Below are 13,091 nucleotides of genomic sequence, written 5' to 3'. Positions count from 1 at the left end.
TTAAGCTGACTTGTCCAGATGTGCTTTAGCATACCTCAAGCGACTGTTTGTGGCGTGTACACAGAAAAGGCTTCCTCTGCATTACAGCATCTCCTTGTGCAAAGTGCGCTGCATAGTTGAACTATGCACAGAGACACTATCTGCAGCAAGATCATGTTGTAGGTCTTTGGAGCAGGTCTGTGGGTTGACTATGACTGTTCTCACCATCCTTTGCTTCAGCTTATCTGAGATTTTTCTTGGCCTGTCATTCGGGCCTTAACTAGTACTTTGCCTGCGGTCTTCCATTTCCTCACTATGTTCCTCACAGTGGAAACTGACAGCTGAAATCTCTGAGATAGCTTTTTGTATCCTTCTCCTAAACCATGATGTTGAACAATCTTTGTTTTCAGGCCATTTTAGAGTTGTTTAGAGCCAGCCATGTTGCCACTCATTAGAAGAGATGCAAAGAGGGGAAACATTTGCAAATGGCCACCTTAAACAGAGGGGAAACATTTGCAAATGGCCACCTTAAATACCCTTTCTCATGATTGGATTCACCTGTGTAAGGAGGTCAAAGGTCAGTGAGTTAACCAAACCAATTTTGTGTTCCTATAATTCATGCTAAATGTATTCAAATCAATAAAATGACAAGGGTGCCCAGATTTATGCACCTGCCTGATTTTGTTTAAATAATTATTGCACACTTTCTGTAAATCCTATAAACTTCATTTCACTTCTCAAATATCACTGTGTTTGTCTGCTATATGATATATTTAACTGAAATTTCTGATCCAGACAGCCAATGATTTATAAAGGAAAATCTTGAAAATTATCAGTGGTGTCCAAACTTTTGCATACAACTGTATGAAGGGATTTGTTTGTAGATATACTGTACATGTCTGCAAATGAGTTTACTCTTTTTTTTTTTTTTTTTTACTAAGTTTTACAGTTTTGTTTTTTTTTGTTTTTTTTAAAGTCTGGATTTCAGCTCTTTTTTTAGCCACAGATTTCCAGCTTTCATTGCATTTTATTTATTTCATTTACTATTTGAGAAAGACTTCAATCACTTAATTACACTTAAAAGTTCAAAAACACGGACTTCTGCTTCCGGCGTCATGGAGTGAAGTAGTGTAAGCGTCCAGCTCCGTATATTGTTTAATTATTTCGCATTTCCAGACCCAAGTATCTTCGATAACTAACATAAAACCAGTACCTAAGCCAAAATGGAAGTCAATAAAGGAAAAAAATACACGCAAAAGACCATAGATATTGATCCCCCAACCGACGAGTGAAATGAAGCAGCTAAGGCTAACGCTAGTGCGGAGACCGGAGAGGATGCCCCCATCTCCGTGGGAATATTACGCGCGTAACTCCGTGCGGGATTAAAAGAGTACAAGGATAGGATTGGACGGTGTTAAATCCAAGATCGATAGTATGCATCGAGACATTCACAGGGACATCTCCTCTCTGCGGGAAGACGCTAAAGCGGATATCAAAGCTACCCAAGACGAACTAATGGGCAAAGTTGAGAGGCTGTTTACACTACAGGAGGAGGCAGCTAATACACAGAAGGAAATGGAGAAGTCCCTGTGTGATACGTCTGATAGACTGACAGCATTGGAGAAATCATACACACTACTGGTGACGGACCATAAGAAGTTAAAGGAAAAATGTTTGGACTTAGAAAACAGAAGTCGCAGACAGAACATCCGCATTATTGGAATTGCGGAGGGCGCCGAGGCTGGCAACCCCACTGACTTTGTTGCCAAATTTTTGGCGGAGGTCCTTGGGGAGGACAACTTCGATTCCCCCATTGTTATTAACCGAGCTCACTGAAGCCTGATTCCCAAACCACGGAGTGGGGAGCGTCCGAGGGCCATCATTGTCCGTCTGCACTACTACAAGGATAAAGAAAAAATTCTAAGACTGTCCAGGAGCAGGAGCAGCTTACATTATGGGGGCTCTCCCGTTTATATTTTCCCTGACATGTGTCCCGAAGTCGGACGGCAGCGAGCAGCATTTAATCAGGTGAAGTCGAAGCTCCGCAACGCTGGAGTTACGTACAGCTTGTATTTTCCAGCCAAACTTGTGGTAACAGTGAATGGCTCCAGACACACATTTACCAACCCTGAGGCAGCGGAGAAGTTTATTCAAAACATCAAGCTGAGGACGTCGGAGGGCGCAACGGGGGGAGCGGCCGCATCTGAGGACGGAGTGTTAAATGCGCGAGGGGACGGATTGAACTAAACTGCGCGGATATAACAGATTACATTAGACATTACTGGAAGGTCAAACTCACAGCCTGAACTGATAAACCATTAACCAGGTAAATTAGTCTAAGTTATTATGTAAAAAAGGAAAAAAGGGAGGGAGGAAGGAAGGGAAAGGAAGAAGAAAGAAAAGGGAAAAAAAAGAAAAAAGGAAAGGAGAAAAAACGTTTACTACTTGTATTGAGTAAAAGGTTTGATAATTTTTTTTTTTTTTTTTTTTGAGTTGGTAATTGATTACCTGTGTATTTATATGTGAAGATTCTAATGTTACTAAACTGTCATATAGGCTGTACTTATCGTTATTATCATTATTATTATTTTGTGTGTGTGAGGTTATATGTATATAGGCGCATACTAGGGATAATAGGGGACAACTTTGGGTCCTCAGTTAAAAGTTAGTTGTGAGTTTGCCAGTCTATACTGAATAAGGGGTCTGGATATACTTGATATAATTGTGTAGGGACTTAGTGGTAAGTCAGATGTTCATATATCTCTCTGAATCCAAACTAGACTATTTTGTTTTTTGGGGGGTTTGGTTTTGTGTTGTGTTCCTCTGCCCAGGTTCCATAGGGATTTTTTGTTTAGGGAGGAACAGAGAGAGAACAGGGACAAGTTCAGTGGAGTTTTTTGTTTTTGTTCATGTTTCTACCTGCACTATGGTAATGAGTAATTATTTTTGGGGACCTGTTGAAATCATGAATGATTGGGTTGCGAATCTTTATCAACAAGAAGAGTATGGTTAGTGACATTGATAAAAATGTTCAATCTTATAATCTGATAAATCTGGTTTCATGGAATTGTAAAGGTCTTAATGGAGCTGTTAAACGGGGCAATATTATAGCACATCTTAAAAAGTTGGGAATGGACATAGGATTTCTACAAGAAACCCACTTGAGAAATCAAGATCATCAGAGGTTGTGGGTTAGATGGATAGAGCAGATATTTCATTCAGACTTTACTGCAAAAAGCAGAGGCACAGCCATTGTTATCAGAAAAGGCGTCCCCTTTAAAACATCAAAAGTAACATCTGATTCCCGAGGTCGGTACATTATGGTTTCAGGACAGCTTTATAACAATCCAGTTACACTTGTGAACATTTATGCTCCTAATGTAGACAATGAAAGTTTTATCAGATCATTTATATCGGCTTTGCCTAATATGGATTCCCATCAATTAATAATTGGCGGAGATTTTAATCTTGTCTTAGATCCCGATCTTGACAGATCATCTCAGAGATCAGTGATTATGTCTAAATCTGCAGAAGCTATGCATGCATTTATTAATTCATATAAGCTAGTTGATCCATTTAGGGTTTTGTCTCCAAAGATAAAGCAGTTTTCTTATTTTTCTCCTGCTCATCGCTCGTATTCCAGAATTGATTTCTTCTTGCTAGACTACAAGTATCTGACACAGATTCAAAGTTGTGATTACAAGCCAATAGTATTGTCTGATCATAGTCCAGTATTTCTTCAGTTAGCAATTGGATATGGATCAACTGCACGAAAATGGCGATTTAATAATAGCATGCTGTCAGATAACCAGTTAATTGAGGAAATAAAGAATCAGATTGAAATATTTATTTCAATAAACGATACACCAGAGGTCACACGATCCATATTATGGGAAACACTAAAGGCATATTTGAGAGGCCAGATTATCTCATTAAGCAGCCAAAGGAATAAACAACGAAGGGAAAGGTAATCAAAAATTGCTGAAGAACTGTTAGAGATAGATAGGAAATACTCAGTTTCACCTTCTACGGAACTTTACAAAAAAAAAGGTTTCATTGCAAACAGAGCTTAACTTACTGTACACGAATGACACAACTAAATTGCTGACGCAGCTTAGACACAAGTATTATGAGCATGGAGAAAAGACAGGTAGACTGTTATCACGGCAGATTAAAGAAGTTGCAGCCTCGCGGTTAATAACAGAAATAAAAATGAGTACAGGGCAGACAACTAATGACCCAAAGCAGATTAATAAAACATTTCTTGAATATTATACAAAACGTTATTCTTCAGAATCTAAAAATGATCCAATATTAATTGAGAAATTTTTTGAAGGTCTTCAAATCCCATCTATATCTTCCGAATATAGAATGCAATTGGAACAAAAAATAACATTAGAGGAAATAAAATGGGCTATTCAAAATATGCAATGTTCAAAAAGTCCTGATCCAGACGGGTATAGCTCAGAATTTTATAAAGCCTTCGGGGAACAGATTTCACCACTTCTTTTGGATGTATACAACGAGGCACAAAGTAAAGGCTGTTTGCCTTCAACTATGTATGAGGCTACTATTTCTCTGATCCAAAGGCCTGGTCCTCTCGAATCAGGCTCATACAGACCCATTAGCCTATTAAATGTAGATAATAAAATACTAGCGAAGATACTAGCAGGGAGATTAGAGTCAGTTCTATCAACAATTGTATCCCAGGACCAAACAGGATTTGTGAAAGACAGGCAATTGTTTTTTAATATTAGGAGGTTATTTAATATTATTTACACGTACGATACAAATGATCAATCTGAAATTTTACTTTCGCTGGATGCTGAGAGGGCCTTCGAGTGGGATTATCTCTTCTCGACCCTGTCGAGGTTTGGACTCAGCTCTAATTATATATCTCTCGTCAGGCTGCTTTATGCTATGCCTCGGGCCACAGTACAGACAAACACGATAAACTCTAGTCCCTTTTCTCTCCATCGCTCCACGAGACAAGGATGTCCTTTGTCCCCTCTGTTATTCACTCTTGCTGTAGAACCTTTAGCCATTTCATTACGCTCTGCAAAGGACTATAAAGACATATTAAGAGGTGGTACGGAGCATAAAGTATCGATTTACGCAGACGATCTGCTACTATATATCACATATCCTACAAAATCATTGACGAAAATTAGGAATATGTTAATGGACTTCGGAAAAGTTTCAGGATATAAAGTTAACTTATCAAAGAGCATACTTTTTCCAATTAACTCCATAGCGAAACAAAACGAAAGCATTTTTGCCTCGTTTCCTTTGACCATTTCGAATAGGTTTAGATATCTGGGAATAAATGTGACTCAAGAGTTTTCTGGCCTCTTCAAACATAACTTTACTAATTTATTTCAACAAACAGAAGAAAACTTTACAAAGTGGTCTAAGTTACCTATCTCACTTGCCGGAAGAATAAATATAGTCAGGATGTTCACTTTACCCAAATTTTTATTTCTGTTTCAATGCATTCCCATTTTATTAACAAAAGTATTTTTCAAGAAAGTTGACTCTCTAATTTCTCAGTTTATCTGGAACAAAAAGACACCCAGAATTAAAAAAAACATTCTTACAAAGACCTAAACCTATGGGAGGAATGGGACTGCCCTGTTTTCGGCTCTATTATTGGTCTTGTAACATACGTTGCATGTCATTCTGGGGTGGAGCTCATAGACCTGTTTGGGAATGGATGGAAAGTCAAATTTTTTCTCCTAATGGACTGAGGTCTTTAGTTTATTCAAACCTTGAACTTGGTAAATATAAATGCAAAAACCCTGTGGTATTTAATTCTCTTAAGATTTGGTCTCAAATTAGAAGGCATTTTCACTGGGATCAATGTTCAATTTTAACGCCGTTGGTCCATAATCAAGCCCATATTTTGTTTTCAGGGTTGTCATTTCAACAATGGAAATTCAAAGGCGTGCATACACTTAAAGATATATTTATTGATAATGTCTTTCCCACATTTCAACAACTCCAGAAAAAGTTTAATATAGACAGCAAAGATTTTTTCAAGTACTTACAAGTACGTGACTTTGGCAGAGAAATATTTCCATCCTTTCCCAATGCACCGCAGAGTACTGCTTCAGATGATTTGTTCCTGACAAACCCACTAAGGAAAGGGGCTATTTCCAGGATTTACAACAAACTTTCACAATTAGACTGTATAGCCACATTGGATCACCTGAAAGATGCCTGGTGCAGTGAACTAGGTGTTAACATGACTGAGGACCAGTGGACTACAGCGCAGGAACGGGTTCATTCCTCCTCAATCTGCTGCAGACATGGACTAATACAATTTAAAATATTGCACAGATTACACCTGTCCAAATTGAAGATGTCTAAAATGTTTTCAGGAGTAAATCCCACTTGTGATCGTTGTGGCCAGGCTCCCGCTTCATTGTCACATATGTTCTGGACATGCATTAATATCGGCACTTATTGGGTTAAAATATTTAAAACACTGTCTGAAATTTTTAAGAAGAAACTCCCCCCAGATCCAATAATGGCATTGTTTGGTGTATCTACCTGTAAGGATTTAAGTAAAAAAGAAATGCATGTTTTGAGTTTTGTGACGTTGTTGGCGAGACGTCTTATATTGTTGAATTGGAAAAGCAAAGCTCCTCTGACCCATCCAGCCCTATTGAGAGATGTTATGCACCATTTACAATTGGAAAAAAATCAGATATTCACTGAGAGACAATGTCAAGCTGTTCTACTCAACATGGCAACCCTTTATGGATCATTTTAACAAGTGTGACCAGCGTCCTCCTGTTTTTTTTTTTTGTTTGTTTTTTTTGGATATGTTAACCTAGTGCAGGTATAGTGTTCTTTATACGTACATGACTTTTTTTTTTGTAGGGGGGGTGTTTTTGTTTTATTTTATTTTTATTTTTATTTTTTTTCGGGTATACAGTTATGAATGTAAAGAGTAATACTTGAACAAGTTATTATATGATGATACTGTTGTTTATTTCTGTTAATGTTGAAAATAATAAAATCAATAAAAAGATTGAAAAAAAAAGTTCAAAAACACCCATTCTTTCCCTTATTGCTGTTCCGATTAGTATTCGAATCGCAAATATACCAGAATTGAACCTGAACCATATCAGAAGTCTGGCACTGTACAGCACTTCCTGAAGTGCACAGAGCTGTTGTCCGGAAGAGGAAGTATTGTTCAAATTTCTCAACTTTTCAGAAAAGTTAAACCCTAACTGTTATCCTAAACCCAACCATTTAAGATAAAAGAAATCTCAAGATTGCTCAGCAACTGAGCCACCATGTTTATAACCTCATGGCAATCCCAGGTGTGTTCAGGGCCCTTCCAGAAAAGGCAGTCAGTTTCAGGAATGCAAAAACCGCCCACGGTTGTCTGAGTTTGCACACTGCTTTGAAACATTTTTGCTTTGTCACCTTTTAAAATACAGTAAAACTTCAACAACTGGAAAATAAAGTGTTTAAACAAAGCCTTCAAATTTAAACTGAAGTTATATGTAATATATTTAATACGTATATGCGTTTCATCATTTACTGTCATAATTACAAACATTCACCAATGAACACATTTCGAGTCAGTAGAAAATAACTTGTGCAGCACTGAGTTTGATTTAGTTATGCATTTTACAGTGCAATAGTTTCTGACTTCCTACACGACTTTTCAGTGGGAAGTTGTGGAGTTTTTACGAGTTTCTCTGTAGGCTTTCAGTTGTCCAGGTGGTTTCCATAGTAGAAAAGCTTGAATCTTCGACTGGACTGGGTTGCTTGACGCGAGGACGTTTCACTTCAAATCGCAGAAGCTTCCTCAGCTAAAATTCTTGCTCTGGTGGTCTGACTTCTGTCTTGACTCTTGTAGAGAAGAATAATCAAGAAGTCACAAAAGCTGGAGTTTTAAACCTAACCAGATCCCTCCTACCGAGAGGCAGACTGCTATAGGCTGGTGACTAAACAATAGCTCTAATTAGCACCTATTGTGCTCTAGTTAGCACCCTCCTAATGACAGGGCAGCTGTCCCTCTCCTGATGGCTCCCTTGACAACTCTGCTGATGACGTGAATGACTCATTACCATGAACAAAAGACTGAAACTGCTTTGACCTGAGTACCCCATTGTAAACAGGAGATAAAGCGTGTCTCAGACCCCCTCCCCGGTTAAGGCTGGGTTTCAAACGTTTCACAAAGAATGCCTCCTTGACCCCTCTCTCAAACCATTTCTTCTCTCTGGCTAATATTTTAACTTCCTTGTCCTCAAATGTGTGGTTAGTGTCTTTAAGGTGGAGATGAACTGCAGACTGAGGTCCACTGGCGCCCTCTCTGCGGTGCTGGTATAGCCTTTTGTGTAAAGGTTGCTTAGTCTCACCTATGTAGTGTTCGTTACAGTTTTCCTGACATCTGATAGAATACACTACATTGCTCTGTTTGTAACTAGGGATCCTGTCCTTAGGGTGAACTAATTTCTGTCTCAAGGTGTTAACCGGTTTAAAGTAAACTGGGATTTTGTGCTGTCTGAAGATCCTCTGTAGTTTTTCCCCTACTCCTACTAAATAAGGGAGAGACACTCCTCTTCTTCTTGTCTCCGTCTCCTGTCTATCTGGTCTCTTTGTTCTCTGGGACTTCTGCACTTTGTCCAGGGACCAACGTGGGTACCCACATACTGTGAGGGCTTTCCGGACAAGTTGTTGTTCTTTAGCCCTTCCCTCTGCAGTTGTGGGCACCTGTAGGGCTCTGTGTTGAAGCGTCCTGATCACCCCGAACTTGTGTTCAAGGGGGTGGTTTGAGCCAAAGAGCAGATATTGGTCAGTGTGAGTTGGTTTTCTGTAAACCTCTGTCTGGAGCTGCCTGTACTCTGCAATCGTAACATCACAGTCCAAGAAGGCTAAATGGTTGTTTCTGGCATCCTCACGTGTGAAATTGATATTGGCGTCCACCGAGTTGATGTGTTCTGTAAAGTCCTCAACTTCCTGTTGCTTGATTTTAACCCATGTGTCATCAACATATCTGAACCAGTGACTGGAAGAGATGCCCGTGAAAGAGGTCAAGGCTGTCTTCTCCACTCGCTCCATGTACAGATTGGCCACAATGGGGGATACCGGAGACCCCATCGCACAGCCATGAATCTGCCTGTAGTAATTCCCCCTAAACAGGAAATACGTGGTGTTAAGACAGATCTCCAAGAGCTGGCAGATGTGGTCTGGTGTGAGTTTGGTCCTTTCAAGTAGTGACACATCCTCCAGCAGTTTCTGCCTCACAGCTGTGTCTCTACTTGAAAGGACCAAACTCACACCAGACCCCTCCTACCGGGGGGGTCTGGTTAGGTTTAAAACTCCAGCTTTTATGACTTCTTGATTATTCTTCTCTACAAGAGTCAAGACAGAAGTCAGACCACCAGAGCAAGAATTTTAGCTGAGGAAGCTTCTGCGATTTGAAGCGAAACGTCCTCGCGTCAAGCAACCCAGTCCAGTCGAAGATTCAAGCTTCTCTACTATGAGTTTTTACGAGATGACTCTGAGCATTTGTTGCTGGTTCACATTTTACATGCAACACAAATCAGTCTGAAGTTTCATCAATCAAGACAATTTAGCCAAAATGATTCAAAAAATGCTGCATATTCGCATTGAATTTGTGCTCATATTATATATATGTATGTACAGTGACAATAAAGGCACTTTATTTACTTATTTACTTGCTTTACTTTACTTGCAGGTGAAGACGGCAGCATCATGCGCTTTAGGCAGCATGGCGGTCGGCAGCATAAACAACTACTTGCCCTTCATGCTGAAGGAAATCCCCACCCAGCCCCGGAGACAGTACCTGCTTCTCCACTCCCTGAAAGAAGTCATCAGGTGTGTGTTTACGTTTATTCAGACTTTACATCTCTTCTCAGTGCGTTTGTCGTTGGGTGTTTTATGGATGTCTCACACTTTGACTTCCTCAAACAGCAGGAACAGAAAACATTTTTTTCCAGTGTAGAATTTTTCCTCTTGACAGAGGCTGGTCTGATAACCGTCTTTTATTTTGAAAATTTTCAGATTTCTTGTTGTTCAACAGATGATCTGTCTGTCTCTCTTTCTCTCTTGATTTGCAGTGACTGTCCAGCCTCGACTCTCTTACCCCACGTGGAGTCCATTTGGGCCTTGCTGTTCCAGAACTGTCAGTGTCAGGAGGAGGGCACAAGGAACCTGGTGGCTGAATGTCTGGGTAAACTGACCTTGGTGAACCCTGCACAGCTGCTGCCTCGTCTTAAGCACCAACTTAAAAAAGGTACAATGTGAGGATGGTCAGGTGCAATGTGTCTGTCTTCTGCTGTATTCACAAACATTCTGAGAATACATTCAGAGAGCGTCTAACTTTCTAGAAAGGAGTCCAAGTTTAAGAGTTATTTAAGAAAGTTTTTAAAGCAGCTCTGAACAAGTCAGAAGTGCATCATTTTTGATCAACAGCCAAGATTTGGGTGTGTATTTGTTTTACTTTTTAAATATACCTCTTCTATTGTTTCATTGTACACAAACTGAAAAAAAGGGAAACTTGGATGAGGATTAGTAAGCTTTTGCATTAGTGTGAAAAAAACATAATTATTTCCACAAAGGAGGTTTTTGTTGTCATCATTGTGTGCCTTCACAGGTTCTCCTCTGGCTCGTAGCACGATGGTGACTGCTGTCAAATTCACGATTGTTGACCATCCTGCTCCCATAGACGTACTGCTAAAAGACTGTATAGGTAGCACACACAGCCTCATACTATCATAGTCTGTCACACTTTCTGTTCAAATAAATGGTACCATGGGGACCATCACCTCCCCATGGTTCAAATGTGCAGTCTTCTCTAGTTCTCATTTTCTTCATTCATTAGATCCTCAAAATAATTTCACCACCTTCTCAACACATTCTTGCTGCTTGTCAGCACATTTCCATCTGCAGCCTTTTTCGCCCATCCTTTCTAGCTTTGTCCCTCTCTCTGGACAATTAGTACAAGCCCTTTTCTTCTTCCTTAGTACTCAGCTATAAATACAGCTCACTACATATTAATAATAATAATAATAATAATAATTTAATAATTTATTAATTTATATAGCACCAAATCACAAGTAATCGCCTCAAGGCGCTGCACAAGCATTTAAAAGCAGAATAAAATGAAATAAGATTAAAATACAATAAAAAAATTTAACCATAAAAAATTAAAAGAAGTAAAATAAATAAAACATATAAAAAAAAGACACACAATAAAATACTAATGATAAAACAGGGAGAAGAGATGTGTCTTCAACCTGGCTTTAAAAGTCTCCACAGAGTCCGACTGTCGTATTTGTGCAGGCAGATCATTCCATAGAGATGGGGCGCGGTGATAAAAAGCTCTGTAACCCGCTGACCTTTTCTTCACCCTTGGGACACACAATAGTCCTGCACCCTGTGAACGCAGAGCCCTTGCCGGCACATAGGACTCAACCAGACCGGCCAGATAGGGGGGCGCCAGTCCGTGAACAATTTTATAGGCCAATAGTAATACCTTAAAATCCGATCTCAAGGAGACCGGAAGCCAGTGAATGGATTCCAGAACTGGCGTAGTATGATCAAACCTTCTGCTTCGCGTCAGAAGTCTGGCAGCAGCATTTTGAACCAGCTGAAGACCCCTGATGCTGGACTGTGGTAAACCAGAAAACAAAGCATTACAATAGTCCAATCTAGAAGAGACAAACGCATGAATCAGAGTCTCAGCATCAGCCATAGACAGGATGGGACGAATTTTTGCTATATTTCTTAAATGAAAGAAAGCAGTCCTCGTAATGTCCCTAATGTGGAGGTCAAAGGCCAACGTAGGATCAAAAATTACCCCAAGGTTTCTCACTTTGTCAGCATGATGTATAACACATGAACCTAGGCTAAGTGCCAGCTGATCAAATTGATGCCGATGTCTTGCTGGACCAAGAACCATCATTTCAGTCTTATCAGAGTTTAAAAGTAGAAAGTTGCTAGACATCCAACTTCTCACTGCTGCGAGACAGTCCTGTAAAAATTTTATGTGGACAGGATTTCCAGCAGCTATCGGCATATACAACTGAGTATCATCAGCATAGCAATGAAAAGCAACCCTAAAACACCGCAAAATGTTCCCAAGGGGTGCCATATACAGGGAAAAAAGCAGGGGACCCAGAACAGATCCCTGCAGAACCCCGAACTTCATGCCCTTAAAATCAGAGGTAGTGTCCTTGCACAAAACACAGTGGGAACTACCAGACAAATAAGACGTCAGCCACGCAAGAGCAGTTCCAGTAATCCCGAAACAGTTTTCTAGCCTATCAAGTAGAATATGATGATCAACTGTGTCAAACGCAGCACTGAGATCCAACAACACCAATACTGTAGTAGTATCCGAGTCCATTGCTCGCAGAAGATCGTTAACTACTTTAATAAGTGCTGTTTCTGTGGAGTGATGTCTTCTAAAAGCAGACTGCAGTGGCTCAAAAAGGTCATTCTCAGTAAGATAGTCCACAAGCTGCCGTAAAACCACCTTTTCCAGAATTTTAGAGCAGAATGATAGATTTGATATCGGCCTATAATTTTTCAATACACCAGGATCAAGATTAGATTTCTTGAGTAGTGCTTTAACCACGGCAGATTTAAAACAATTTGGAACAGATCCAGAGTTTAAAGAAAGGTTAATTTCCAGCACAGTCGGCCCAAGAATGGGCCAAAGATCCTTAAATAATTTTGTTGGTATAGGATCAAATAAACAGGTTGTGCTTCCGGCAGACATCACGAGTTTCGTCAGCACACCTTGTGAGATACTGTTAAATTCCGTGAATCTAGGTAGCACCTCAGTAGTAGTCCCCAGCTCAGTAGCTGGATACAATGACTGGACCAAAGTATGCTGAGATGTGCTCAACCTAATATCTTCTATTTTCTTTTTGAAATAGTCCAGAATGTCCTGTGCTGAAAAAGGAGAACGGCCAATAGGTGGCTGTCCATGAATAAGAAATGCCACCGTATCAAACAAAAACTTTGAGTTATGCTTGTTTTTGTTTATCAATTCAGAGTAATAGGCCTGCCTCGTAGCCAATAAAGCATGCTTATAATCTAAAATAGCTTCACGCCATGCA

At 39.8% G+C, this 13,091-nt stretch overlaps 1 protein-coding gene across 1 annotated transcript in view; it reads left to right on the top strand.

The window, feature by feature from the left end:
• The window catches only part of cand2 (cullin-associated and neddylation-dissociated 2 (putative)), a 71,851-nt gene that overhangs the window by 41,743 nt on the left and 17,017 nt on the right, over positions 1 to 13,091 (top strand). Inside the window, exons 18-20 of the mRNA XM_034165932.1 lie at positions 9,701 to 9,840; positions 10,083 to 10,258; positions 10,619 to 10,714. Of these exons, the coding sequence (XP_034021823.1) occupies positions 9,701 to 9,840; positions 10,083 to 10,258; positions 10,619 to 10,714 (412 nt within the window). The remainder of the gene's footprint in view (positions 1 to 9,700; positions 9,841 to 10,082; positions 10,259 to 10,618; positions 10,715 to 13,091) is intronic.

Source organism: Thalassophryne amazonica, chromosome 3 (genome assembly GCF_902500255.1).
Source record: "Thalassophryne amazonica chromosome 3, fThaAma1.1, whole genome shotgun sequence".
NCBI classification, from domain to species: domain Eukaryota; kingdom Metazoa; phylum Chordata; class Actinopteri; order Batrachoidiformes; family Batrachoididae; genus Thalassophryne; species Thalassophryne amazonica.
This window is presented reverse-complemented; position numbering and strand designations above follow the sequence as displayed.